This window comes from Lactuca sativa, chromosome 5 (genome assembly GCF_002870075.4).
Source record: "Lactuca sativa cultivar Salinas chromosome 5, Lsat_Salinas_v11, whole genome shotgun sequence".
Classification (NCBI taxonomy): domain Eukaryota; kingdom Viridiplantae; phylum Streptophyta; class Magnoliopsida; order Asterales; family Asteraceae; genus Lactuca; species Lactuca sativa.
The window spans coordinates 240,511,579-240,538,378 of record NC_056627.2 but is presented as its reverse complement, the minus strand read 5'-3'; the positions used below and the strand labels follow the sequence as shown (position 1 = coordinate 240,538,378).

Sequence of the window (26,800 nt, the reverse complement as noted above, 5' to 3'; positions counted from 1 at the left end):
ACATAGCACGTAATTTATATTAAATACTTCATATCTATGTATAAGATGAAAGTAACTATACACTCATTTGTTAGTGATGACTCGACGCTCGGGCAACGCTTTGCTTCTAACAATTATATTTTCCTTCAACGAAACCTAATATCATTACTACTAGATTTTAGTCTAATATTTATCGTAACTATTTAAGAGTGATATTGTTTTATAAGTATTAAACAATACTTTCAACCACTATTTACAGACAAGGGCTAGACATGTAACACCGGAGGGCATGACCATTTGGCATAATAGCACTTCTGAAATCCAACAACCCTATGCGACCCTTTAAACCAGATTCTCCGTACCGTGAGCAGTTAAAAGATATTATAATAACACTTTTATATCGTATTTTATAATATATATTGTTTATAAGTTCCTAATAACGATAATAAATTTTAACATACGTTATATTTAAAGTAGGGTAAACATATCTCACTTACTGGGGGTTTGGCTAGGAACCGGGCTTTGAGGGAGCAGAACGTCTAAGCCAAAAAGCTCTTATTTTCGGAGCCTTCTGGCGCTCCGGGGCTTTCCTTTAGCAATTAGAAGTTATTAGGGCTTTGGCAGTGGTTTAGAGAGAAGTTAGGGATAGAGAGAGATGGAGAAAGGTTATGGTGTGAGGAAAAAGGGTGAGCTTCGCATGGTATTTATAGGGTGAAAAATGGCCCATCTCGGTGAGTTTGAGCCTCCAAGTCGTCATGTTGAGTGCCAAGTGTCACCATCTGGTCGCAAGGCGTGGGGAGGAAGCAATGGTCCAGATTAAGCCACGTCATCCCTTTCACACCAGCACCCCTCCGTCTTCTAAATTCCATAAATTTTGTATACGAGCTCCGTTTTCGACGATCTTTATATCCACACGTAGGTGGCGACGTGCTCTACAACTTTCCTTTTGACCCCATTGACTAATTCTCGACCGATTTAAATTTAAAAGTATGAGAAGATTACATACGAACTCCATTTTCGACTGTATTTTTATCGTTGAACTCCTACTAATGAGATCTTCAATTCTCATTTAGGTTGTGTCGGCTAAAAATTGATCAATTTGAAATTCGAATTCCAGGTTGTGCACTGCTATGTTAAATCTTAGAAAAATCATAAGTTCCTCATACGAAGTCAGATTTGGACATTCTTTTTATGTACATTCTCGGTTTATATACTACGACTTTCATTTAGATCCCTAAAGCTAAAAAGTAATTTATCAAAAATTCACTTGTTACGTTATGCGGTGTTGTGCCAGTTTAGCCGTAAAACTTCGACAAGTCATAACTTCTTCGTTATAACTCAAATTTCAGCGTTCTTTATATGTATGGAACCCTTGTGACATATACTATAACTTAGTTAAGATTATTTATTCTAATTAATCTTCTATGAAAAGTCATTTTTGACGCTTATTGTCTATAAATTGACTAGCCCGAATCTGCAGGCGTTACAACATCCCTCCACGTCGTGGCCTTCATTGGCCACATTGTAGAAACAAAATACCAAAATAGTCGCTAATCCTCCATTCTCCATGTTGTGGCAACCTAAGGCCACACCATGGGGATTGGCCTGAACAACTCAAACGAGCTTAATCCATTTTCTTTTGATTTCATGGGCCTAAATCCAAATAAGCACAACATGCTAGCCTCAAGTCCAGAACAGAAGTCTAATGGCCCAACAAGGCCCAAACATACAAACCCAAACAATGGCCCGATATCGAAAACTTCAAGCCCAAAATCTCATCTGTTGAGTACACAGGGCGTACTCAACTCGTACGCTTAACGTACTCCATCTGGGGCTAGTACGCGTAGCGTACCAGTTGGGTATGCCCATCTTACTCCCCAGTTTTCCAACCTACTCCATTAAGCACTTAATTGGTTGATAGCTCAAGCCAAACCCTCAAATCTTATCCTAAAGGGGGACTTATCACGTAAAGTTGGCAACTTTACCCTCATGCATAGCTTAATGGGACTCAAAAGCTCAAAAAGAGCTTAGTAAAGGTCTTACTACTTGAATGAACCAAAAACATCCATAAAGTTTTCATTTTTATGATCATAGGGTCTAAATGGGGCTTAGATCTAGCATCTATTACTTCTGGAGTAAATCAAGAGCTCATCTTTACTTCAAAAGACCTAAAAATGCCCAAGAAACACTATAAAGTAGATCTAACATAAATACTCATCAAGGTGTGAGCTTTTTACCTCAAAAAGCTTGAAAATGAGAAGGTGGTCTTGGATCTTCAAGCTCAAGCCACTCCTTTAAGTGATCCTCTTCTTCTTCTTCACTATAAAACACCAACAAATCACTCTAAAGCTCAAAAATTCACTAAATGCTCTAAGGGTTTCATTTTCTTAGTAAAGGGAGATGGAGGCTGATAATAAATGTCCAAAAGATGTTATAATGAGGCTTAAATAGGGTGCAAACCCTAAAAATTAGGGTTTCCCCTTGCACTACGTACGCCATTTCCACATATGTCCTACATACATTGGTGGAACCCGCGATCATCAGGAGGGCTAGTACGCTAAGCATACTCATTGAGTACGCTCTAGATACTAACCAAGGGACCAAATTGAAAAAAAAAAATTGTATCAAAGGGTTAAAAGGAAACTTACCAAAAACTTAAGTGTTACACAAAGACAACAAGCACATACAAGCATAGCAAAAAAATGTTACAAAGACAACTTTCATCCTATAAACATAATCCAATGGGCCGATATTGATACCTTCGAACCATGAGTATAGTGAAGTAACCCACCTGAACTATTCAACAGAAGCCCAACAACAAAACATCCAACCCAAGCTTCCTAAAGCCAAATTGAAACAAATCCTTAGCCAAATGCTCAATTCTACTCAAGTTTGACCAAAAGTCATACTGGTCAAAAAGTCAACGGTCGAATTTAAAGTCAAAATTGCTAATTAGCAGCCATCTATGTCGTGGCCTTCCATAGCCACGTTGTAGACTCAATGCCAAAACAATCGCTAATCCCCCAGTCACCATGTCGTGGAAGCCTAAGGCCACACCGTAGGGACTTGCCTGGACAACTCAAACGAGCTTAATCCATTTTCTTTTGACTTCAAGAGCTCTAAAGCTTAGATCTGGTCCTTTCCATGGTCTTAATGGATAAAATTTTTAACTTTATCGATTAGGAAGACCCAAAAATGCATCTTTCTCAACTTAATCCATTAAGTCAAAGTCTCCAAGCTTCAGACCTAAATCAACATGATGTTTAGATGGATAAAATTTTGAACTTTATCCATAATAATGTCTCAAGATTTCAAGATATAAACTTTAATACACCAAAATGGCCTAAATGACCAAAATAACTCGCAGGTTTGAAAGGGAAGGCAAAAAAATTAAAACTTTCCCAGTCAATGAGGTCCAAGAAAACATTCTAAACTGATCAAAAGGTGTTGGAGTCCAGATCTGAAACATACAATGTTCTTGGGACCTTGGAGAGTAATAAAGTTGCCAACTTTATTCCCAACTCTCACTCAAAATTCATTGAAAAGGAACAAAACACCAAATACACTTAGATCCAAAGATGAAATGCAATAAAGCTTGGAACTTTATAACTTACAAAGGTCTAGAAGGTAGATGAATGTTGAGATCTTTAATTTCCAAGCTTCAAGGATCAATCTTACATGAAAACATTGCTCCAAAACAATCAAAAACTCCAAAAATTGATGAGATATGAGAGGGGATGCTCAAATCTTGAAAATGGAGGCTAGGGTTTTGCCAAGAGGGTCTAGATATGATGGAGGCTAAGAAAATACCCTAAAACATGAATCCTTACCTTAAAATACCATGAAAACCCTAAAAATTTCATAGGTTTTGGGTTGCATCGTTCTTATTTCATGAGAATATATTCTCACCTCATGAGGACTCTCACGTCGTGAGAATTACTTCTCACCTCGTGAGAACGGATTTTCACTCAATTTCATTACAACTTCAAACAATCATAACTTCTTCGTTTTAACTCTGTTTTTGACCTTCGTTATATGCACAGAAAGGTATTGACAAGCCCCACAATCCTATATAAATACATTTGACTTAAAACACATCGAACTAAAATCCTTAATTCATAAAAAAAGCCTAAAACATCACTTTTCACATTTTACCCATTGACCCCAAGACACAAACCAAGGCTTTAATCACTTATCCTACATTATCATCATCCAATAAGGTCTAAACCCCGTTCCATTGAAGCCCAAAGCCTTTACTTGATTCATTTATTGTCTACAATCACGAAATAAGAAACTTTTCGAAAAATGATGTTAGAATTATATGGGTCTAAACCATGTTCAAATCCTTTAGTGGTTTGTTATTTTTTCCTCAATCAATATTGTTGTTAACCTATACTACTTTTATGTTTTCTAGGCGTGGTTTATTTTTTTATAGGTGAAAGGTCTGCAATATAAGAACCAAATCTACAGACCTTTATAGTAGATGAAATGGACCAAACGTATGTGGTCTGCTGTAACGACCCATTTTTTATTTTATTGTTTAAAAGTGGAATATAAGTATAAGAATAACTAATCAGAAATATGAATTTATTAGCATTTTAAAATTTTAAAAGAAATTTATAAGATTTATTATCATCTAATAGCTAGTTAATTGATTAAATTAATAAAAGGCAATATATATAAATTTAGGGCGATTAATTAGTGGTTAATCATATTTATAGAAAACAATAATAATTATTAATAATACATAAAATGAAAAAAATAGTTATTTTGTATATAAAGAACTTTAATTTAAGTATGGGACTAAATAGATCAAATGAGAAACTTAAAATGTTGAGCTAATGTTCAAAGGGACAATTGTTGACATTAAGTTCAAAACATGAAGGACCATTGTTGTAACTTTACAATTACAAACAGACAGAAAGATGGTACTCTCATTTAGTGCATTTTAAACGAATTTCTTTTAGTTTTCTCTGAAATTGAACGGCAACTTGATATACAAACGAATACAGAAATGTATAAAGTTTGCGAAATTCTTTTGCAGGCGAATCTCCTCCAGAAGTTCGTATGAAGCAGGCCCGACCCTGAGGGGTTCGGGGTGTCCAGGCCCAAAAAAATAAGGCCCAAGTTCTAGTCAAATTATAGTGTTAATAGTTATATACTTTTCGTTTTTTTATTAACCCGTTTTTCATTGATGTATAACACTTTTCGTTAACACTTTTCAGATCTCGTTCAGTTGGCAATAGTCCAACTTTTATTTACTCCTAAATAAATAAGGTTTGATTCCTCTTTTACCACCTTACGGATTGTTAAAAACAAAAATCAATTTTATAATATGGATCGTTTTCCGCAAACATTTTTTTAAAAAATGACTTGTGCGATAACTGCTACCTTCAATCTCTCATTCTAAATGACGAAGGTTTCCAACTTTTTAGTATTTTATCTTTATTAATCAACTTTATTCCTCACTTTGCATAATCGTTTTACCTAATAACCATTTTTTTTTAATTTTATTAATCGGCTTTATATTCCTCACTTATGCATAATAATTTTTTTAGTTGACCAACTTTATTTTAATTCACCTTCACCCACCTTATCGAATGTTAAGATGCTAAGAGAGTCTTACGATTCATGTGACAATCGTTCTTTTGTTTTGATTATTTTCACTAGGGCTTAAAATCAACGGACATGCCTTGGTATAAGGTTCCATTTCCAGCAGCAAGGTTACGAGTTTATAAGTGTTGATTATTCTTGGGACTCGATGACGACACTATTATTTTCGGTGAGCTTTAGAGCATTAGGTATGGCTGTATGGGTCCGTTGAGGTGGTGTTATAACACCTTATAACACCAAGGAGAAAATGGTGTTCATGGTGTTATGATACCACTTTTCATTGTTCATATCATATGCTTTTAAAGGTGAGTGCAAATATTATTTTATCCGGTGGTGAAGTCGTTGAGCTCCGTTAAGCTCATAATTATTCTTGGTGACCATAATCACATTGATGGGTTTTAGAAGAGATTTTTTTTTTTTTTTTTCATTTTTCATTTTTTTCATTATTTATTATTTATTTTTATGCTTTTTTGCAAATCATTACTACAAATAAGGCTCTTTCAAATTGATTCGTACAAATTGGGCCGTTGGCCCAGACATCTAACTTAATTATTTAAAAGTTACGTAAATGGTTCGTGTTATAGTTTTCACCCTTATTTTATATAACAATTTATAAATTTCTTATTTGAACTAGTTTATTTATATATTTATTTTATAAATAACTCTCGTAGATCAATATAAATGAAAATTTTCATTTAATGTTATACTTTTAACCCGTTATTTTTTGTAATATGTTATAAATATATCATTGGTATTTTTAATTTCTATTTTATAACATTATTAAAATTTCATATATAACCTTATTTGTTTTAAATATATTATTAAATTCTATATATTATTTAATTTTAACGCGTAAAGATCTCATTAATAACTTCAAACCAATACTAATATTAAATATAAATATAATTATGTAATGCAATAAATAAACACATAATTTACGTTACATTGATAATATTTACAAACTACAACCTTTCAGAACTTAATTTGGAAATTACAATACAAATTAAATATGAAATTACAAGATCACTAATTATAAAATAACGAGATCAGTAAAAAATTACAGTTTATGTCACATGGAATCGTGGATGAAAACTTGAATTATTTTTTCTATTATGGCCTGGTTGATAGTGCGAAGTCCATATTTCTGAGGTTCATCAGGATGAGAGTGTCCATCTCATTGCAAATTCGGTTTTCAGGCCTCCGACCTCGACATACATACAGTTTTTAGTAACCCGCTTAAATCACCCAATTTGAAACCAATAAATACCTATAACGAGTAAGTTGTACAAAACCAACGTTATATTGTTGTTTGTACATCATACTAATGTATACATCATTCATATACGGAAAGAGGATTATCCCTTCTATATCAGCAAACTGCAATTGCATGTGAACATGAAAATCTTTTCATTTGCTGCTTACCATATGTACACGTATGTTGAAAATATTGGACAATATGTGTATTTCCTCCTCTGTCATTTATTTGTAACACTGTGACAACTCTAAAAAACACTTTCGTTAGAAATAACAGGTCGACATAGATGAAATGCATTAATAGCCGGTCCAAAAGCCCAAAAAACATACTTGAACATTGCCAAATGTGGCGAGACATTTGGGTTATGGAACCACTGCACAATTGTATCGGGGTTTGAAGCTTGCAAAGCTGAAATGTATTTGGAAACTCAACAAAAATACTTTCCAATGTTCCATAAATAGTCTCTATTGCTTGTCTACTACCACGCCATGCCATGCCTTCTAGTAAGAAACATTAATATTTAGACTATTTTTAATATCTGATTGCATGTGTTTCAGCTGATAAGCAACATCTTTTCGAATTGAGTGGACGATGTGTGATAAAATAGTTATATGATTTAAAATTCTTGTTATTATTGGCAATACAAGATCCAAAACAATGATGTGCATCAACCCAACACGTAATATGTCACATATGACGGTTTTGTTTCTTAATTGAACGCATATACCATTGACAAGGTGGTGTATGGTGCATAGAATTAAAGCTTTATCCTTGATCTCCTATAGTATTATATTTTGCTACCAATTTGTTATTTTTACTTTCATACACTTTATACTCTCTATTTTGGGCGATAGACTAAAGTATTGCTATTATGAGCCTAATTTTGTTTTCAAATTTATTCAAAAGATCTATATGAACGTTGTCCTCTAAATCTACTATGTCACCGTCTCCTAGATTTCCAACATCATTCATAAAGGCCACAACCGAAATCTCACTTACACCATCATAGTCTTCCTTAAAATTACTTAATGACTCACTATTGGAGTCGATGTTTGGACTATCAAATCCAAAGTCATTATCTATCTCAAATCTATCATTATTTGGCAAAGAAAATCTTACCTCAAAATTACGAAGGAGATCTACAAAACTAGTATTTATATATGTCATAATAACAAATATATGTGAATGTAAATGCAAACTAAATAATAGGATAAAAACACAATTAGTGTCCTACATCTAATGTTTCACATCAAATATTTATATGATAGTTAGAAAAGAAATACATACCTTATGTTAGAGTCATGATAAACCCAACGATGCAAATTTAAAGGAAAGATGAAAGAATTAAGAATGTAAATGTGAGTAGAGAGCACAATACCGAAATAAGGATGATAAAAAAATACTTAGCTCAAATTATCGAATTTATAGCATCAAAGCCTAAAATTATTCAAATAAAAGTAATGATATGACACTTCATACAAATGCGTTTTAATAGTTTTTAGATGGATAGTGACATTTTTGTTTTGATACTTTTATTTTCTTTTACAATTCAAAAATTGATTTTACAACTCAAATTATAAACTATATATTTATTTGTTATTTAAATAATATAGTAATACTTAAAATTAAATTATAATAATATTGAATATTTTTATTTATTTGGAGTAGTTAGATTTTTTTTATGGTATAAATTGTTATATAAATTTTTATAGTATATTTATAAGAAATAAGATTATATGTTAAAATTTAATAAATATATTAAAAAGAATTTAAAAGACCAATAATATGTTTTAAACCCGTTTATATATAGTAGGGTAAATGGCACAAAAAACACTCTTTTACATAGAAATTTGATTTTGACACCGTGTTTTTTTTTGTGTCAATTTTGACACCGTGTTTCCCAATTTGTTACAATTCTGACCACTTGATCGGTTAACCAGGTTACATGATGACGTGTCAGTTTTGATGATGTGACATGCTAACGTGTCAAAATTGATTTTTTTCCACAAAAAACACTAGGTTTTCACTTTTTTTTTTTCGATTTTGACACTAAGTTTAATTTTTTATTTCAATTTTGACACTATGTTTTTTTTGTTCCAATCAAACATCATTTGTCAAATTTTGTTCAATTTTGTCTATTTTCCATTTGAAATCATATAAATATATTTTTTTTATTATATTTTAAACTGTATAAACATATTTTTTTTCGTTTAAAAACCACATTTTTATTTAAATACAAGGTGTTTTTTTTCTTCTTACATTCAAAGCATTAGTTATATCATAAGAATCAAACTAACTATAAGCTTCTAATAAGATGTAAAAATTTGATGGGTTGCAAACTTGATATCCGAATTTTGATCAACTACACGCCTCCAAACCTCAAAACACATTTTAAAGTTGCATATTTAGTATAAAATATAATTTTTATATAACTAATACATATTCATACATAAAAATATCGTTTGAGTGTAAAAAAAAAATATATTTATACAAAACTATGGTTTTTAAATGAAAAAAAACATATATATACTTTTTAAATGTATTAAAAAAATATTTATACGGTTTCAAATAGAAAATTGTCAACATTGAAAAAAATTGGAAAAAATAATGTTTGATTTGGAACAAAAAAAACATTGTGTCAAAGTTGAAATAAAAAATTAAACTTAGTGTCAAAATCGAAAAAAATAAAAGCTTAGTGTTTTTTGTGAGAAAAAAATTCAATTTTGTCATGTCAGCATATCATGTCAGCATGTCACGTCATCATGCCACGTCAACATGTAACCTGGTTAACCGGTCAAGTGGTCAGAATTGTAACAAATTGGAAAACATAGTGTCAAAATTGACACAAAAAAAACACAGTGTCAAAATCGAATTTCTGTATAAAAAGAGTGTGTTTTTGTGCCATTTACTCTATATAGTATTATGTAAAATAAAATGTTAAAACCGACTATTTCTATTATATTATAGAAAGATAAAGGGTTGAAACTAACGATTTAACGGTTGAATGAAAGTGACCACTTATGTTATTTTTAAACAATCAATGAAAATATATGGGCCACCCACCCCTATTTGTAAAAAAGCAATTTGATATAATCCCAAAAAAGGAATTCGAAAATAGCAACGTTTTTAGTTAAAAAAAAAAAAAACTCATTTTTAGCATGTGAGGAAATCAACTTCTGTTGCTGGTCAAGAAATAGTGGTGCAGGCATTTGATGTGTCATTCCTAGTCTAGTGATTATTAAATTTGATTCAAAAGTATACTCATAGCGATACTTGAATAATTAATTATAGTCATAATCTTATGAGAAAGCTTTCCAGAAGCATTATAAATTATATTATAATGCTTATGTGGATTTATTAGATAACATCATTCATTGTTATTTAAGAGGATCAAGAATAGTCAAAAACAAATAAATATTCATATTGGTGGTAGATGAATAGATATTAGCAAAGATTGACACCGAAAATATATGGAATTCCAATGAGTCCGTCGATAAAAAAAATGAAGTATAACTAAAATAAATACTTTATAAATATTATTAAGTAAAGTTTGGTTTTGTGAACCAAGTAATGAATATTAGAATTATCAATAATTTGATTTTAGGTGCACAATATAAATAACTTGGATGCAAATATAATTATTTTATTGATATAAAATGAATAAAATGGGAAATGCAAATATGATTATTTTATTGATATTTAATGAATAAAATGGGAAGTGTTTTTTATTTATTATTATTATTATTATTATTATTATTTTATTTTAAACTAGAAGATGTCTAGATTCTAGTCCATATCTTGTGACAAAGACAAAGGAAACCAAGAATATCTGCCGATACTGTTGTTAATTTGATTAATAACTAGATTATGTCATACACGTTTTGTTTGAATTAAAATGATATAACAAGTTGGAAATCCAAAAATATAAGGTGTATATAATTTATCATTTTTCTTGTACCGGAACACTTTTTTATTTTACAGTTATTTAAAATCATTTTGATCTCTTTAATATTTTTTTGTAGCCCAATCTATCAGTCATGCTTATTTTCACATTGTCAAAAAAAAAAGGCCATGCTTAGCTTCACATAGACCATTAAAATTGTCTTAAATTCTAATGCAATTAATTAATCGTAAGCGAATCTAAAATGTTGATCTATGTTTCTATAAATAGTTTAATAACGAAAACATTGTCTATTGCAATTCGAGCATAAGAATTTGTTAATTAGCAATGGCTTTTATGATCACCACTGCATCATCCATAACTATGAACTCTTCCCCATACCCTAATTACATGACATCCAGCAAGTTTGGATGCATTCCAGGGGCCATGCATGAGCATGAGAGGATTAAGTTAAAGCAGGCTTCTTCCTGGAGTTTGCAATTTAAAGCTCCAATGAAGGTAAACGCTACAAAAGTAGATGCCATAGATTGGAGCATGGTCGACCCCAAGAAAGAGAGTCCAAACATGGTTTCGGATCTTCGCGTAGAAAGAATGATTCACGATGATTCTATATTCCAAGAAATATTTTGTATTAGGTTATATGAAGTAGGGCCAGATGAAACAGCTTCGATAGAAACGCTAATGAACCATTTGCAGGTATATATGTTCAGATTGTATATACGTAAAAAAAAAAAAGCAAGATGCAAATAAACTGTTATGGACATGGCCTTTTGGTTTGTCTGTTTCTAGTTATATACATGCTATTTATTCACAATCTCAAGGTGGACTAACAGGAAACAACAGCTAATCATATGAAGAAAAGTGGATTAATGCATGATGGGTTTGGGTTTGGGTCCGAGGAGATGTCCAAGCACAACCTAACGTGGGTGATGGCAAAGATCCAAATGATTGTGGATCGTTATCCAATTTGGTACAACATGCATGACTCATTTTCATCTATACATGGACCTTGATTCACTATAATTCTATCATTCAATCATCTTTGTCTTTAAAGCTGATATACATTTAACTTTTTGTAAATCATTAAAACACATCTCTTTACAATTATGTATATTGATCGGTAACTAAATCCTCAAACTTACTAGCTTTGTGAAATTCACATTTCCTTTAAACCACAAGGAATTTATCATGTAGAGATTATTAGTTGGACCATGATGTACTCTGGCATGCTTAAATCTTCTACAGGGGTGATATTGTTCAGATGGAGACTTGGAAAGCTGCTCATGGAAAAAATGGTGTGTGTTGTAATTTGACATTGCATGATTGCAAAACAGGCGAGATATTAGTAAGAGCTTCAAGGTATAAATCTTATCGTTACATAATACATAATGACTTAAAACTTCTTTGTGTGTTGATATAATACTTCTATCTTGTAGCTATTGGGTGATGATGAATACAAAGACAAGAAAGTTATCCAAATTTCCAAATGAGGTTCGAGCTAAACTCGAGCAAATCTATGTAGATAAACCCCCTTTAATCGAACAGGACACTAGAACATGGTCAAAAAGTGAGGAAAAGATTAATGAACACATTTGCAAAGGTTTAAAGGTGGGTCGAGTTTTATCTAATTTGAAATATTGTATATTGGTTATTTGCTAAATATATGATTTTTGTTTCACTTGACACACAAATATTAGCCAAGATGGAGCGATTTAGATATTAACCAACATGTGAACAATGTGAAATATGTTGGGTTGATCCTTGAGGTAATTGGTTTATCTTATATTTTAGAGAAAAAGACAATTCTAGCTTAATTCCTTAACGTTTTTTTTAAGAAATAACAATAAAATTAAAAAAATTTACCAAAACAGCCATCGAAATCGTACTTGGACCGGATTGGGCTGTGATTTTCTCCTGTTGGGTGCAATTTACAAATATATTTCTGTTAATATACATAGCGTAAATAATAGTTGAGGGAAGCTAATTACAAAATATGTCTACTTCTTTAGCGGTAAGCTAATTACAAAATATGCCTTGCCTCTTAGGAGGTACAAGTTAAAAGCTCACCCTCTCCTTTTCCTATTTTCCCTCAAGAGAAGAAAATCGTTGCTTAATCCAATCCAATCCAACTATGATTTTCATGGCTATATATTTTGGTAATTTCATAATTTGTTGGTAATTTTTTGATAAATCACCAAGGAATTAGGTTAGATTTATCTCCTTTATATTTTAAGGATAAATGATACATGAGTTATAATGACACTTAATTGCTATCGTAGAGTGTTCCCAAGACAATAATAGAGAACTACGAGATTCATAGCATGACACTAGATTACTATCGAGAGTTTACAAAGGACAATATACTGCAATCCTTCACTTCTATATTGACAAACAACAGTGATGAAACATCTAATTATGACATTGTTGATTGCCAACATTTGCTTCGATTTGATATTGATGGTGACAATAGTAATATCATGAAAGGAAGGACTAGATGGCGGTTGAAACAAGGAAACAAGTAAAGACTTCAAAGCGTCAATTACTTCTGCAACGCAAGTGTCCAACAATAATTAGTGTCAGAGTCAACCCTCCTCCATCAACGTAAATGTATTTACGTTCTTTATACGAATGATTGTTACTTTGAAATTCATGAAATAGGTGTGTTTATTTTTATTAAACTTTTGCAATTATTGTCTCTCTATAAAAATCAAGGTACCCTTGTGATTATATATATAGATACATATTTTTTTAAGGATTACAAACCATTTTTCTTGAAAACTAAATGATATTGTTGTGCTTATTATAAATGTGCAAGGAAAATAAGATGAAATAGAAAAATGATTGGATAATCTATTTAGATTCTTATTTACCATTTGATGAATACGTACTTACAAATATGATAAACAAAAGAAATGAGAACTGTATGAAACATTAATGAATTAGGAAGACATAAAGCTAAGAGCCTCTCTTCTCTGATGCTCGACCTCATTTAGAGTAACAAAACACTACCAAATTTGTTGGAGATAACATCCAAGACATGAAGATAAGGCGAATCTTCAAGTCAAATAAATTAAAGTATGCTGATATTTCTTGTAGTTTAACAAAAAAGGCCTAGATGCATGAAATAACAATATACTTATACTTATTTGTGGTAAAGGAAGCTTAAATATAAGAAATAGCAAATTACGTTGCTATTTCTTGCATTTGAGGACATAAAAGGACATGTGTAATTTCTTGCACTTAATGACCTGAAGTGCCTCATCTAGCTTTATCAAGTACTCCTCTATCGTGGTTCCATTCTGTTGACAACATAATAAGAAGAGAAGTGATTTGTACACAACAATTTTTTGTCATACACAATAATGTATGCACTGTAGAGTTGTATAATACAACATTTTAAAGCACCAATTGTTGTGTATGGAGAAAAATTGTTGTGCACAAATCATCTCCCTAATAAGAAATATGTAAATCCCAGAAGCACAACCATCAGAATTTATAGAACAATTAAGAAGTGTGTGCCTATTTCACATTTCTTATAAAATAACAATATGGTGCAAACTACCATACCTTTGATAAGATTTTTATTATCCGCTTCATTTCCTCTTCAAAGTTTGCTTCTAATATTTTGTTAGCTTCATTAATCATAAAGCACTACAACGTCCAAAATTGATTAAACTATCCAATTGTTCATTTCAAATACAGATAAAAGAATTAGGTCATGTATCTTGAAAAGTTGCAAAGTGGAAGTGTAGATTTAAGGACAGACTTTTAGGAAAACATGATTACAAATTAGTAAAAAGTTAACACTTAATAAAGAAAGTCAGAAAAAAGAGGCTTTCCCCATTAAGTTCTTGCTTTTTAAAAATTTGCCCCCTTTTTATTTCCTCTGATATGATGCATGTTTCTCAAATATTTTAAAACATTACTTATGCATACATCAGTTAAAAGGAAAAAAAAACATGAAATGAACAACGTATCTCTTATTATGCTGTCAACAGTTATTACATGCATACAGGTTGTTCTTTACTTGTTTCTTTTAAGTGATCTACATCAAGTTATCACATAATTGGCAGATCAATTTTCCAAAATGACATAATGTAAACTTCATAAAAGAAATAGATAAAAAAAGACCTATTTGTTACATATAATGAATTTATATTATAATTACATAATCAAACACTAATTATCAAGTAAGAGCCTCCAATTTCCTTGCCCATCTCAATCATGAAATTTTCTATATCCATCTCACCACCTCCATTTTTACATAGCCAAAAAATGAAAGAAATTATTGTCTAGTCTCACTTGATCATTTCATCCAACACCTCACATGCACTTAATCAGTTCACTTCAATTAAAATTAAAACTGATAGAAATCCCACCAAAAAGTAGATAGCATAATCTTCTATGGCAATATAGGAGTTGATAACACTAACCAAAGTAATCCAATCTGGTTGCATACCATAATTCCTCATTATTTTGAAGATTCTTGCAACCTTAACTGGTTGTCCATTTTGAGCATAAGTTAAATGATTCTAGTCCATGATACAATCTACCACACTTGGCATATATTCAACAACCCATTCTGCACAAACACAACTACTTCAAATCCACGCCTGGAGATCTGCTCATGTACAACCCAACCAACTTTCAAGGATGCAACTTCTCCACACACCTTAAGTACATGAGGAAGTGCGAAGCAATCCGGCCAAATACATACCTTTTGCATTTGCATGTACAACATAATAGCTTCTTTAAACATGTTTTGTTAGATATATAGAGACTTATCATTAGATCTGGATTTTAAAGACTGAAAATGTTTTGGGTGGGCCAACTTTTTTTTTTCTAGATCGTTTTTTTTTGTGTTTTTTAGTCGGTCTTGGCCTTTTAGATGTTTAGGTCAAATCTTGTCGTTTATATATATATGAACGGTCATACCTGTAACATTGTAGCAGAAGTGGAAGGAAATCTCTCTCTGGTTCAACAATGGACGTAGCCTATCATAAGATAGTGTGAACCACTTAAATCCATGTTTTCTGTGTGTATTGATTTCGTTTCTGATTTCTCATGTTTCTCAAATCTATTTTATTTCTCATTTCTTCAAACCTAACAACTGGTATCAGAGCTTTAGCTGAAGACGGAAAGGTGAAAATCAATAAATTTGAAGGACATGATTTTGAATTATGGAAGATGCTGATTGAGGATTACTTATATCAGAAGAAATTAGACTTACCGTTATCTGAACAGAAACCTGAGAAGGTGGATCTTGCAGAATTCATCTTGTTGGACATACATGACATTGGCGTTGTTAGATTATCACTCGAAAAGAATGTCGTGTACAACGTTGTCAATGAGAAGACCATGTTTGGATTGATAAAGGCACTATCACACATGTATGAAAAGCCATCTGCAGAAAACAAATTTGTCTAGATCAGACAATTGGTAAATATGAAGATGAAGGAAGACGTTGTCAATGAGAAGACCATGTTTGGATTGATAAAGGCACTATCACACATGTATGAAAAGCCATCTGCAGAAAACAAATTTGTCTAGATCAGACAATTGGTAAATACGAAGATGAAGGAAGGAGTGTGTATGGTAGTCCACGTCAACGAATTCAACTCGATAATATACAAGATAGGATCTATTCAAATTAAATTTGAAGATGAAGTCCAGGCTTTATTATTATTATATTCATTGCCTGAAAGTTGGGTTGGAACAGTTACTACAGTCAGTAGTTCTTTAGGAACTACAAAACTCACATTCGAAAGCATCAGAGATTGGATTCTATGTGAAGATGTTCGGAGAAGGAATGTAGGAGAAGGTTCCACCAGTTTACTCAATACGGAAGAGAGGTACAGAAAATAAAACAGAGGTAGATACACAAGCGAAAGATCAAAGTCAAGGAAGAGAGGATAGTTAAGAAGCAAAAAAGAAATCGTATGATGGAACTTTAATGAGAATGGACATTTCAGAAATAAATGTTCTAAACCTTCTATAGATAATGGCAAGAAGGAGATGAATGTGGTTGTAGACTGCAATGATGCACTGATTTGTTATGTAGAGAATCCAGTCGATTCTCAGATGATTAATTCAGGAGCATCATTTCACGCTTGCCACAACAAAGAAATCATGAGAAGTTTTAGATCTTATAGTGGCACTATTCGCCTGTAGGATGGTAAGTTTGTGAAGATCACTAGTATTGGAGATGTAGCTTTAGAAACTTCAATGGGTACTACTTGGATTTTGAAGGATTTGAAATACATTCTTGATCTAAAGAAAATTTGACCTCAGTAGGACAACTGAATGAAATGGGACATGATGTAAAGTATAGAAAAGGTAAATGTAAGGTTATTAAAGGGAAATTGGTCATTGCTAAAGGAAAGAACAAGGGAGCTCTATATATGGGGGAGTTTACCTCAGGAGAATCAAATGAAACTATTAGAGATGGGGAGTCCTCTTCTTTATGGCACCAAAGACTTGGCCATATGAGTGAGAAGGGAATAAAGATGCTTGCTTCAAAGGGTAGGATCCCGCAGTTGAAGAATGTAACAATCGGATTTTGTAAACCATATGTATTCTGTAAATAGAGAAGCTTGAGCTGATACATTTTGATGTCTTAGGTGCTACATCAGTTTCATCAACAAGAGGTTCTCGATATCATGTTACCTTTACAGATGATGCTACAAGAAAGGTATGGGTTGACTTTATGAAAAATAAATCTGACGTTCTCTTTAAATTTAAAAGGTTCAAAGCTTCTGTGGAAAATGAGACAAATCTAGCGATAAAATGTATGAAGTCAGATAATAGGGGTGAAAAGGGGTTTATTGATTACTATACAGAACACATAATCAGAATATTGAAGACTGTGCCAAAAACACCTTAGCAAAACGGTGTTGCAGAGAGGATGAAAAAAATTAAATGAGAGGGCTAAAAGCATGACGTTATCTGCAGGGATGCCAAAAATGTTCTGGGCAGACGTAGTAACCACAGCTACTTACCTTATGAATTACAAACCCCCAGTCACCATTGGGTTTAAGATTCCAAAAGAAGAATGGCATAAAAGGGAAGTATCTCTCTCTCTCTCTCTCACACATACACACACACCTTAAAGTATTTGGTTGTTTTTCTTATATCAAGGTTAAAGATGTAGAAAAAGACAAACTTGAAGCCAAATATAAGAAGTGTAATTTTATCGGGAACAGGCTGGATGATATGGGCTATAGATGTTGGGATAACCAAACCATGAAAGTGATCAGGAGCAAATATGTCACTATTAATAAAGACGCATCTATATAGATGATCTAGATATAGCTCCAAGAAAAATCAAACAAAATCAAAAGGCGATGTTCAAAGAATTGACAGATGCTGATGTTTTACAACCTAAAACAAGTGAAGGCTCACAAAATAGTGAGAGAGCTGAAATGACAGTAAATATTGAAGTAATTGGGAGTTATAAAGAAGACAAAGACTCAAAAACCGAAATCCCAGATTAGTCAAAAAATGAAGCTCCAAATTAGACTGATGTTGAAATTCTTAATCTCAAAAGATCGACCTGAGATCGGAGACCCACTAGAAAAATCTTATTCATTCACTAATTACATGTTACTGATAGAGAGCAGAGAGATAGAGTCTTATCCAGAGGTGATGAAGCTGAAAGCCTCTATAAAATAGAAGAAATCCATGGAGGAGGATTTGGATTCACTTGACAAGAACTATACCTGGTTTGTAGTCAAATTACTAGCAGGAAAGAGAGCTTTGCAAAATAAATGGGTGTTTAGAATCAAGGATGAAACTGATGGCAGCAAGAGGTATAATGTCATACCAGTTGTAAAGGGTTTCTAACAGAATGAGGGGGTTAACTACAATGAGATATTCTCTCCATTTGTAATGATGACTACTATTCGACTGGTCATGAACATTATGTCTGCTGAAAACTTACTTCTAGAACAACTGGATGTTAAGACTACATTCTTGCATGGTGACCTTGAGGAAGATAATTACATGTTCCAACCAGAAGGGTTCCTGGTGAATGGTAAGGAGAACCTGTTGTGTAAACTGAATAAAAGTTTATATGGATTGAAATAAGCTCCAAGGTAGTGGTATTTAAAATTTGATAGCTTCATATAGAAAAGTGGGTACAAGAGATATGAGACGGACCATTGTTGTTATCTAAAGAAGTTCATGTCTTCTTACAATTATCTTTTATTATATGTTGATGATATGTTGGTTGTTGGATCAAACATACATGAAATCAATAGACTGAAGTAACAGCTCTCCAAAGAGTTCGAGATGAAGGACTTGGGAGCTGCCAAACAAATTCTCGGGATAAGCATAGTCAGAGACAGAGTTGCTAGAACTTTAAAGGTTTCAAAACATAAGTATATTAGAAAGATTTTAGAGGAGTTCAACATGACTGATGCAAAGCCAAGAAGTACACCTTTAGGAAGTTAGATAAAACTTTCAAAGGAAAAGTCCCTAAAGACAGATGAAGACAAAGAAGAAATGGACAAAATCCTGTAGTTGGCAGCTTGATGTATGTTATGGTATGCACAAGATCGGACATTGCACATATAGTGGGAGTTATGAGTAGATTTATTTTAAATATAGGTAAAGAGCATTGGGAAGGGCTCAAGTGGCTGCTATGTTACTTTAAAAGTACTTCTGAAGTCGCTCTATGTTTCAGCAGAAATAAAGTGGTTTTGGAAAGATTTGCCGATGCTAATTTATAGGGATGTGCGGATTTGGGAAAAAGCACTAATGGAGGCAGAATATATGGCCATTGTAGAATCAAGCAAAGAGTTGATGCGGTTGAAATTTTTTGCTCAGAACTAGGAATAAAACAAGAAGACTGTGTTCTCCATCGTGACAATGAAATTTTAGTACATCTCATAAAAAGTCCAATGAAGTGTGTTAGGATTGATTACGAACACAAATGATTAAGACAATCAAAGCTGCTAATGAAAACGACATGTAAATAATGTCTGTTTGCCTTGATTTAGTCTGAATGAGTACAAGAGTACAAGAAAGAATACATCAAGTGTTCGAACGTTACTCTACTCTATGCACCTACCCTGTTGATAGGGTACGACAGACTCACAAAAATTTACAAAAACTAAACATCAAAGTGTCGAAACAACGATGCCTTGTAAAATAGATAGAGAGTAGAAGTCATACTAATTTCAACTCCTTATATACTCTGACTACTTTGACTCCTTACTATTCACATTCGACCCCTATAATCTCCCCCTTAGTGAGAGTAGTCGAAATTAAGCAACCAACTTTAAATTTTGTAGAAGTTATCTTCGAACTCCATATACCATAGAATGGTTTTTCAAATCTCAACTTTGTCTTCAATGTCATTCTTCTTGCAATTATTGATTCAAATATGGAGATTAGTATATTGAGTGTTTACGTACCTCTCAAGATCACTAATTTGAAACAAAAACATTGTCATTCACTCTTTCTTGTTCTTTCCACGAAACACAACACTATGAGGTTGAGGAACAATTTCACCATATTCATAATCATCAATATTTATCTTTCCTCTTAACAAAGATTAAGGGACTTTCGATGGCTTCTTGACAGCTGTTTCAAGATCAATATCTGTGATCGCCAAGTAGTCATAATAGTTGTCAAGAAAGAGTTTGATATGAGCAAACCCAATAATAAAATCATCCTTATTGGTCTCTGTTATCTTCAAAACATCAACAGCTCTCAAAATCTTCATGACCGTGATCAAATCATTTAAGTTCATCAATGGAAAATCTGCTATTGTGAACTAAAAAACAATGTTATTTGCTCTTACAACAGCATAACGAAAGTTTTGTAGTAGACCTTAGAACATGCTATCACGAGTAATGGTCATCACTTTTTTTATCTTCACTGGAGACCATACCCCTTCCTCATTCTTCCCCAAGACTTTGTGAAAGCGAATCTTCAATCTTCTAAATTCTTCCTTATCACTGAAGTTCTCTACGATCTGGAATTGTGAAGAAGTGAACAAGATAAGATTGATCGGAAAGTCGAGATGATTAAAATCAAAATTTTATGTGTCGTAGCTCTTCTTTGGTAGTTTTTGAAAATCATCATTTATTCCAATAGAAACAATATCTTCTATTGTTTCATAACACAACTGCTTGTTGGGAACATCCTTGTTCAAGTCGGGCGAGTCATTCGCTCTTCGCCTTAGAATGCTGTTTATTACCCTTTCTTTTTAGAATTCGATGGCTTGTTGCTTTTTCTTCTCTTATTCTGATTGAACAACTGAGATTGATTTCCGTTTGTCATTTGGATCAACATTTGAAGTTGACTTGTTAGGGATTGAACTTGAACCTCCTGCTCCTTCATTGATCGAGATTCCTTTTGTCAAACTTGTTGTTGTTGTGGATGTTGTGTTTCATAGCCGAAGGAAACACATAATATGTGATATCATTTCATACGAGAACTGATAACTGATGGTACACTCCAAAGAAAATCCTTGGTACTAAGAATCCAGTTGATATATTTACTAAGGTGGTAAGTTGAAGCTGAGCATAACTTCAATTAGGCTTCTAGGAACTTGAAGATGAGGCAGGGACTAGAGAGAGAGAGAGAGAGAGAGAGAGAGAGAGAGAGAGAGAAAGAGAGAGAGAGAGAGAGAGAGAAAGAAAGAAAGAAAGAGAAAGAGAAAGAGAGAGAGAGAGAGAGAGAGAGAGAGAGAGAGAGAAAGATGAGTGTTACATGGGATACGATCTTTGTTGGTAGTTAAATGATATTCAAGCCTTCAAGTGGGAGATTGTTAGATATTGAGACTTATCATCAGATTTGGATATTTAACGACTGAAAATTTTTGGGGCGGGACAACTTTTTTTCTAGGGATTTTTTTTTACTTTTTTTTTTTAATTTTTTGTTTTTTAGTAGGTCTTGGCCTTTTAGATTTTTAGGTCAAATCTTATCGTTTATATATTTATGAACAGACGTATTTGTAACATTATAGCAGAAAAAATCTGTGAAATAAAATCTCTCTCTGGTTCAACAGTGGATGTAAGCTAATGCAAGATAGATTGAACCACTTAAATCCCTATGTTCAGTGTGCTTTGACTTCATTTCCGATTTCTCGTATTTCTCAGATTTATTTTATTGATTGTTTCTTCAAACCTAACATGTTTTGCTTAAAATAACCCCGAATAATGGTGTTCCACAGAAACATATATGGTTCAGGAAATTTATCAAACAACTTGCAAGAATATGATATATCCCCTAGATTATGGATAAATTTTGTGATGATGAACACATTACACCCAAACCAGGTAACAATTATCAGGGAATGAACTTCATAGAGATGTCTCCTGCAAATTGATTTATCAAGAAGAGACCTGTAAAAAGATTCAGAATTAAAGTCACTATTAATGATGTTCCTACCGTTGTTTAGTTTGTGAAGTGCAAATGGTTAGACATTTGATGTTTGAATCTATATGGATAGAGATTTTCGGGAAAACTTCGTCAAAGTTTTTGGAATAGTCAGAGTTCTAACCATGATTGTGATGATCTTTTTCCAGAAACTGTAAAGGTAGTGATGCTTTCTTTCTCGGGTGTTTTAACTTGAGAAACGATGTTTTCATCCATTGAAAGTACTAAAAAGCTCAAAAAACGACAATTAATTTTAGGACACGCAAAAATGTGTGATAATCGTCAATTTTGATCAAACAAAGTCAACAAAAGTCAACCAGGTCAACTCAACTCGTATTAAAATTTTAAGAGAAATGTGATATTCCCTAATGTTTCTAATGTACTATTGACAAGTTATAATACAAAGTACCTCTCTTGTTAAAAATTATTGAATATAAACCCTAATTAGGGTTAGTGATGTAAAAATTCGATAATTAAATTATATACTATTTATGTATAAATAATATTCATAACACAATGTAGTTGAGTTCATAAACTTTATACTACATGACAAAATTCATGACAAATGTTACATATTCAGATTTTTAGTGAATTCGTTACTGAATGTGACAAATTCTTTACCCGGCTTAAACACTCAAACTTTAACGAAAAGAATTAGGAATCATCCTAACTTTCGTGTAATGTGTTATTATTTTTTATGATAATGATTTTTATAATAATTTGAATTTATATGATTCAAATTAAGTAATTATACATCATTTTTACCACACTTTTTTTTTTTATAAAAATCACCAACTTCTATAAAAATTACCCATTTTTTTTATAAGAGTAAACTAATAAGACCACCTTTGTCTTATATGATTATTACACCTTTATTAAAGTATTATTGTTTAATTAAGTGAGACAAGCTGGAATATTAAATTCAAGAAAACACTCCATGTCTCCCGATACCTACCCCCTCTCTCCCCCTCCCTCTTCTCTTTAATTTGGCCGACCCCCATCCCATCTTCTTCATTTTTGTTCATCTCTTTCCTCAAAGAGCAAGCTTTCTCTCTCAAGGCTAATTTTCATAAGTTGGTTCTTAATCTTTTGGTAAGTTTTTCCTTACTAATCTAGTGATTATATATATATATATATATATATATATATATATATATATATATATATATATATCATCTATAAAGGGTATATAATTAAGGGCCCCACCATTTTAAGACAATGTCTTAAAAAACAAGGAGAAGACATTATGACCTTTGATTTCAAAATAAATGGTGTAAGATGAGTATCCATGTGAAACAAAAGCAACCAATCAAATTCATCTCTTGAAAGCACATTGACTCTCACACGTAGAGGACATCTTGACCCTTAATTTTATCTTAATACCATCAAAACCATTCATTAAGTTATTCATCCGTGTGAACAAAATTCAACCAATCAAACTTCATCTTAGCATGAATAAATAAAGCCACTTTCACAGTCATTTCTTTAATCATCTTAACTACAAGTCTCTCCCCCACTTATAACTCCCCGGATGTTTCTAATGCCTCACATCAAATCAATAGCACCATTCTGTAGTTTTGTTGAAATCGGATACCATTCCTTCTCTTTGTTTCATGTCGTGAACGTTGTATCTAGATTCAACTTGTATTTGTTTCATCAATAGCTCTTTTCTGTAAAAAAAAATTCAAATTTGTGATTTTTGTAATTTGTATTGTAAGAGAGTGGTTATTGCTGTTACTTAAAGTGTTCATAATAACGTATCTTTGCAGATTTGTATCAAGTATTAACATATATAAAATGCACAATGTAAATTATGTTTGATATGTGTGTAAATTCAATTTTGTAAAAGAATATATCCAGCATTTGTGTTTGGATTTTTTCCCTTTGAAGTTTTTTAGAATCAATTTCATACGTGAGAATGTGGGATAATCTTCCATGTCTATTAATAATGAAAGAATATTGCAAAAGTAGTACTTATGTATCTTTATTTTTGCAATGTTGTAATAGAGGTAAATCAAGGATGTAAGAAGTCTGTTTTTATTATTAACTAAATCATTAAATCACAAGCAAGTTATAAACTTCGAGATAGAGAATACATTAAAAACAAAGTATATAGGAACGAAACAAAGACACATGTAAATTAGTTCTTATTGTTTGATGGAAGCCTTTACAACCCAATCTTAGATACAAAATCGAAACATCCATGTTCATAGATTCTTATAATCGAACCTTGATTACTAAATAATGAAACTTTATAAGAAAGAGTATTTTGAAGAGAGCATGATACATTTAAAAACCCAGTTTTGATCAGAAACAGAAAAATAGACAAATTTATTCCTTTTTAAAAATACAAAACACAAGTAAATTTTCTAATTACTAACACAAATACAAACGGAAATCGGTACCACAAACTAAAAGTGCTACAGATTCTAAAACAAGAACAAAAATTTTCTTACATGCTAGATGCTGCTTCGGGGATAATTGTTGGAGATGGTTAGACCGTCGCCGACTGTTGCCTAAGTTATCAGTAGTGTTGCAGAAAAAGTAGTTGCTGGTTGCTGCCTGACGGCTGGTGGTGTAACTTCAGTTGCTGCTGGTTGGCGGATATTAATGCCGAAGACAAGATTCGAGATGCAAGATTTTAGGGCTAATGTATAGGGGAGGTTGATGATGACGGTAATGGACAAGGATCAGGTGGCGGTGGCGGTGACGTCATGTATGGGGCCAAGGACATGGTAGCGGAGTCATGCCATAAAGATGTACCAGTTGAGGCGGCTGTGTAAAGAGGACGAAATTAATTAGGTTTAGGGTTGTCGTGTTCTAAATATACATGTTGTATATAAGTGTAATGTTATATGTGGCCCAAAGCTGTTTTATAGTAGAAACCACATATGTTATTTTAAATTAATTATGTTATAATTGTATATAAAATATTAAATATCTAATTAATTACGTTAACCATTTCGTTGTTTCTAATAACTTTTATATTTTTTAACTGTATTACATATACAATAAATATAAGCTATAAACTTGTATATAAGTGTAGATTTTGAGATAAGTTTGTTGTTTACGAAATAAAAAACATAAGCTATTCAATTTCAAATATATTTGTCTAAAATTTAAAAAGTATAATTGTTTTTTTATTTAGTAATACTTAACTATTATTTGTATTACATATAAATACACAAACAAGTATTATAATTAATGTTGTTGTTTGTTTTTTGGAAAAAACCTCTTCAGACCTCTTATTGTTGTGCGACGCATCACGCGCACAATACTTTTTATTTCGCAGTTGTTTGTTTTTCAGAAGTCTTCGAATTAAAAAATATCTGCGTGTGTTCTTTTTGACGCAACACTTGTTTTGTCTCTTCCTATCTCTTCCAACCTCTTATTCTTCTTTTTTTTCTTGCTAAAATATTGATTATATATTGTTGAAATCTTATTTCACTTTTTTTTTTTTCGTTTTTTTTGTTTATTCTTGTTGAATTTTTTTTATATTGAATAATAATAATTTGTTGATGTAATATCATTATTTTATGCTAAAATATCTTTACTTTTTTTTGTTAAAATATCATTATTTTTTGCTGAAATATCATAAATTTTTGCCGAAATTTCATACTTTATTAAATTTTCGGTATTAAAAAACTATTTTCGGATTATAAATCAGTTTATTTTAAATTTTTAATATCTGCAGCTGTCACACCCCCAAACTAGAACGGTGGAATCGTTCGAGGACGGATGACTTCATGTAGTATCGAAACAGTTGAATACATAGTAAAGAAAGTAACACAAACATCATATATATAATTTGAAAGTTTACATTGTAGAAAGTACTTGTTTCAAAAGAAATTACAATATGATGTCAAAATGAAATTAAACTAACGCTGCATCGTCCCTTCTTCAAAAGAAATAGTATTACCTGTATTACTGAATTCCTGAGAAATACAAGTAGTTTTGAAAGAGTAGGTCAGCATTTAAGCTGGTGAGTTCATAAGTATTTAGTGACAATGTTTGTATGAAATAGAATGAAAATGGTTTGTACATGTTTAAATGTTCCTAGATAATCCCATATTTTCTACTGTAGTAGATGGTAGTTTAATTGTTCCAAAACTGTGATGCAATAGTGCTTTTCATGCCTAAAATAGTAGGTTTATGTATAAATCGTGAAGGCATTTGAAAAAACCCCCGTAAATCAATGTGTTTTTAATACTCCATGTGAGTCTTATAACCATACTATTTGACCAGGATGCCTATAACAATGTGTTGGATTACTGTCTAAGTCCATAACTATTTTGGTATGTACTTGACCCGATTGTGCATGGTCCTTTTGGGTTGCCTTCACACTGGTGACTAAACAGGATGATTGTTGAGGAGAGAGGCTGGTTTATTGTTAAGAATAATAAATTGGAGTATAAATATGATTTGTTAATATATTATATGAATAATATATTAATTTGGAATCATATTATTAATTAGTATTTAATCAGAAATTAATTAGGAATTAATTTCGGGATTAAAGGAATTAATTAAAAGTACAGGGGCTATTTTGTAATTATTCAATATTTGAGGATTTGGGCTATTAGATCACCTTTATTAAGGCTTGAACGAAAATCCTAGAAGGATCTAGGAGTTTTTGTCCATGGGCTTAAGGAAAGGAGTCCATG

General features: G+C 32.1%; 1 protein-coding gene and 2 long non-coding RNA genes across 5 annotated transcripts; 1 reads left to right on the top strand and 2 right to left on the bottom strand.

Annotated features, from left to right (window-relative positions):
• Positions 1-6,489: 6,489 nt before the first annotated feature.
• LOC122198086 (uncharacterized) lies at positions 6,490-8,274 on the bottom strand. Of its 3 annotated transcripts, XR_006191925.1 has the most exons (4): positions 8,135-8,274; positions 7,177-7,344; positions 7,015-7,094; positions 6,490-6,859 (listed from the first exon to the last, which is right to left on the bottom strand). It is a non-coding gene; the product is annotated as an uncharacterized LOC122198086 (long non-coding RNA). The 3 variants fall into 3 exon arrangements; XR_008224067.1 differs by having other exon boundaries at positions 6,490-7,094; positions 7,177-7,347; XR_008224066.1 differs by having other exon boundaries at positions 6,490-7,094.
• A 2,787-nt stretch (positions 8,275-11,061) lies between these two features.
• On the top strand, positions 11,062-13,493 carry LOC111897947 (palmitoyl-acyl carrier protein thioesterase, chloroplastic). Its single transcript, XM_023893900.3, has 6 exons — positions 11,062-11,444; positions 11,582-11,718; positions 11,994-12,107; positions 12,185-12,356; positions 12,446-12,514; positions 13,028-13,493. Exons 1-6 carry the CDS (start codon positions 11,076-11,078, stop codon positions 13,268-13,270), a joined length of 1,104 nt encoding a protein of 367 aa, XP_023749668.1. The 5' UTR covers positions 11,062-11,075; the 3' UTR covers positions 13,271-13,493.
• Positions 13,494-23,427: 9,934 nt separating this feature from the next.
• Positions 23,428-25,090, bottom strand: LOC111897953 (uncharacterized). Its single transcript, XR_002852443.3, has 2 exons — positions 24,593-25,090; positions 23,428-23,806 (listed from the first exon to the last, which is right to left on the bottom strand). It is a non-coding gene; the product is annotated as an uncharacterized LOC111897953 (long non-coding RNA).
• Between the last annotated feature and the right edge of the window lie 1,710 nt (positions 25,091-26,800).

Coding starts and splice junctions, on each gene's coding strand:
- LOC111897947 (XM_023893900.3), top strand. CDS start 11,076: ATGGCTTTTATGATCACCACTGCATCATCCATAACTATGAACTCTTCC. Junction 12,108..12,184: donor ATATTAGTAAGAGCTTCAAG/GTATAAATCTTA, acceptor TCTATCTTGTAG/CTATTGGGTGATGATGAATA. Junction 12,515..13,027: donor ATGTTGGGTTGATCCTTGAG/GTAATTGGTTTA, acceptor TTGCTATCGTAG/AGTGTTCCCAAGACAATAAT.